At 34.6% G+C, this 2,434-nt stretch overlaps 1 protein-coding gene across 1 annotated transcript; it reads right to left on the reverse strand.

Moving 5' to 3' along the window:
* Positions 1 to 1,033: 1,033 nt before the first annotated feature.
* On the reverse strand, positions 1,034 to 2,353 carry LOC139859491 (uncharacterized). The gene is made up of 2 exons (XM_071848275.1): positions 2,330 to 2,353; positions 1,034 to 1,630 (listed from the first exon to the last, which is right to left on the reverse strand). Exons 1-2 carry the CDS (start codon positions 2,351 to 2,353, stop codon positions 1,034 to 1,036), a joined length of 621 nt encoding a protein of 206 aa, XP_071704376.1.
* Between the last annotated feature and the right edge of the window lie 81 nt (positions 2,354 to 2,434).

Here is a 2,434-nt window from a genome sequence, read left to right on the forward strand (position 1 = left end):
AATATAAACCATAACATTCAAAACAATAGGTGAATACTAAATTAAAAGTAATATCAACGTTTAAACATTCACCATTTCAGTTCTTACCGTTTTTTCTGAACCACACATCTATTAAAAAAGAGGCCATAACAAGAAGCTTGAGCCCAAATTTCAGTGAGCTTACAATCCAAAATTTCAAATTAGAGATACAATGACCTATATATTTAAGCCACGAAAAGAAAAATAAATGAATACTATCAAACATGCTATTTTTCTTCAGCAAAGTAGGGTTAGAAATCACTCCATTTAGGTATCTCCACATTACGTTACAACATTGCGATAGACTCTCTTCCTGGTCAAACTTGTACTCTACGCATCAAAACAATCCGTGACTCTAACTCTAGAGAGTGGAATATCTTGACCAATCCAAGCCCGAACAGCCTTTCATACATCTTGGGCCACTTGACACTTAAAAGTAACATGATCAATGGTCTCTTCTCTTCTGTTGCATCCTATACACATTATAGAGTCAATCTCTATGGTTTTCTTCGAAAGATTTAATCGATTAAAAGAAATATCCAAATTTAATCTTCAAAAAATACATTGGCCTTTTCATGAATTAATTAAAACCATCAAGTTTGCCGTGTGATTAAAGGAAGAAGGCACTTATCGATTTGATTCCTAGCAACCGAATAGGTATATAACCCATATGTTTCCAAAAAAAAAAAAATTGTGACCAGCAAAATTATTTTTAATAAAAAAAAACCCATTAGCAAGACGCTAGAGAGGGAAAAACAAGAATACAACGAGACTTACAACGGCTTCATGAGCCAATAGTCCTTACGAATATTAAACTTTCCTCTATTACAAAGCCAATTAAATGAAAAACTTTGTATATAATCAAAAAGGAACGATTTCTTCATCGAATTGGACCCGAACAACTTGCTATTGCGAAATCTCCAAATATGCCATAATATAATAAGGGAGCCACAATGACATAAATCTCTGTCTTCGATTCCGATGCACCGGGCCATGAGTCGAACCACGATACCCATTATGACCATGAGCTACAATCACGAGCAACATCCATGTCCACCCAAATCTTGACCTTGAGCCATAGTTCTTTAGCCATTACGCAACCAAATAATAGATGATCCAAAGATTCCACATTATAGTCGCATAAAGGGAAACCAATATCCTCGATATCCATACCTCTAGCCGAAAAATTAAGACGAGTTGGAAGCGTGTTCCAAGCAACTCTCCATATAAAAACGTTAATCTTACGAGGAAGTTGTTTGACCCAACGAGTAACCAAATGCGAGCCCGGTAGAATACTAATATCAATTAGTGCCCGAATGTCACGAACCGTGTATACTCCCTCGTTAGATAATGACCAAACTTTTCGATCTACATCTTTGTTTAAAGAAATATTGCCCAGCTCGATCTGCATCTCCTGCAACAAGGATGAATTACGCGGCCCGATTGGTCTAACCCATTCCCAGGTCCATTCACCATTATGGACCCGGTCAGCAATCGAGCAATCCCCATTAACGTCCAAGTGGAATAGTCGGTGGTATTTAGAACAAAGTGGCCCGTTCCCTTTCCAATTATCTTTCCAAAAGGTGGATGTTAACCCGTTACCGACTTTAACCTGAATTACATCATTAGGAATAATTTGCAAAACTTTCAATTTATGAAAAGCTTGAATGATATTCGTCCAGGTTTCAATTCACCATATGTTTCAATTTACCGACTTTAACCCATATGTTTCAATTCTTACCGGTTATCAACAACATTTTGGTATTCGCGCAATTGTCCGCATAAACTATAAACATTTACCATTATAATTCTTAATAATGTTTAAACATTCACCATTTCAATTCTTACCGGTTATCGATTATTGTTATCAACAATATGTTGGTACTTGTCTTTTAAATGGGGCATCTATATATTTTTATGGAAGGTTTCAATTCTCGACACCAAGAGAGGTAAAAAAGAGTGTCGAAAATGTACAAGTAAGAGGTATAATAGTCATAACAAAATTAAATATAACATGACATAAATTAAGATCCTTCAGCCAACATGTGTAATCTTTATCGAAGATAGAACACAATTTGCTAAATTTAATATTAAACATATATTATAACCAACTAAATGTGTAATTTGCATGCTTATTAAATAAGATATACTCCTTCTGTCTCAAATCTATTATCTCAAGATAAAAAAAACACACAAAGAAAAAAGTACTTGTCAGTTGTCACATGTACCTTTTTGTTTATGTTCCAGTCTTATCCCTTACTTTTTACCTATCTTTTTGTCAATGCATGAATAAAGTAGGAACATAAAAAACTTTTTTCACATTATTCTTATCCATTTATTGAAGGAGACAATTAATTTGGGACATCCCAAAATAAAATACTGGACTATAGATTTGGAACGGAGGAACTAGGAAGTA

The sequence above is a fragment of the Rutidosis leptorrhynchoides genome, chromosome 7, assembly GCF_046630445.1.
Source record: "Rutidosis leptorrhynchoides isolate AG116_Rl617_1_P2 chromosome 7, CSIRO_AGI_Rlap_v1, whole genome shotgun sequence".
NCBI classification, from domain to species: Eukaryota; Viridiplantae; Streptophyta; class Magnoliopsida; order Asterales; family Asteraceae; genus Rutidosis; species Rutidosis leptorrhynchoides.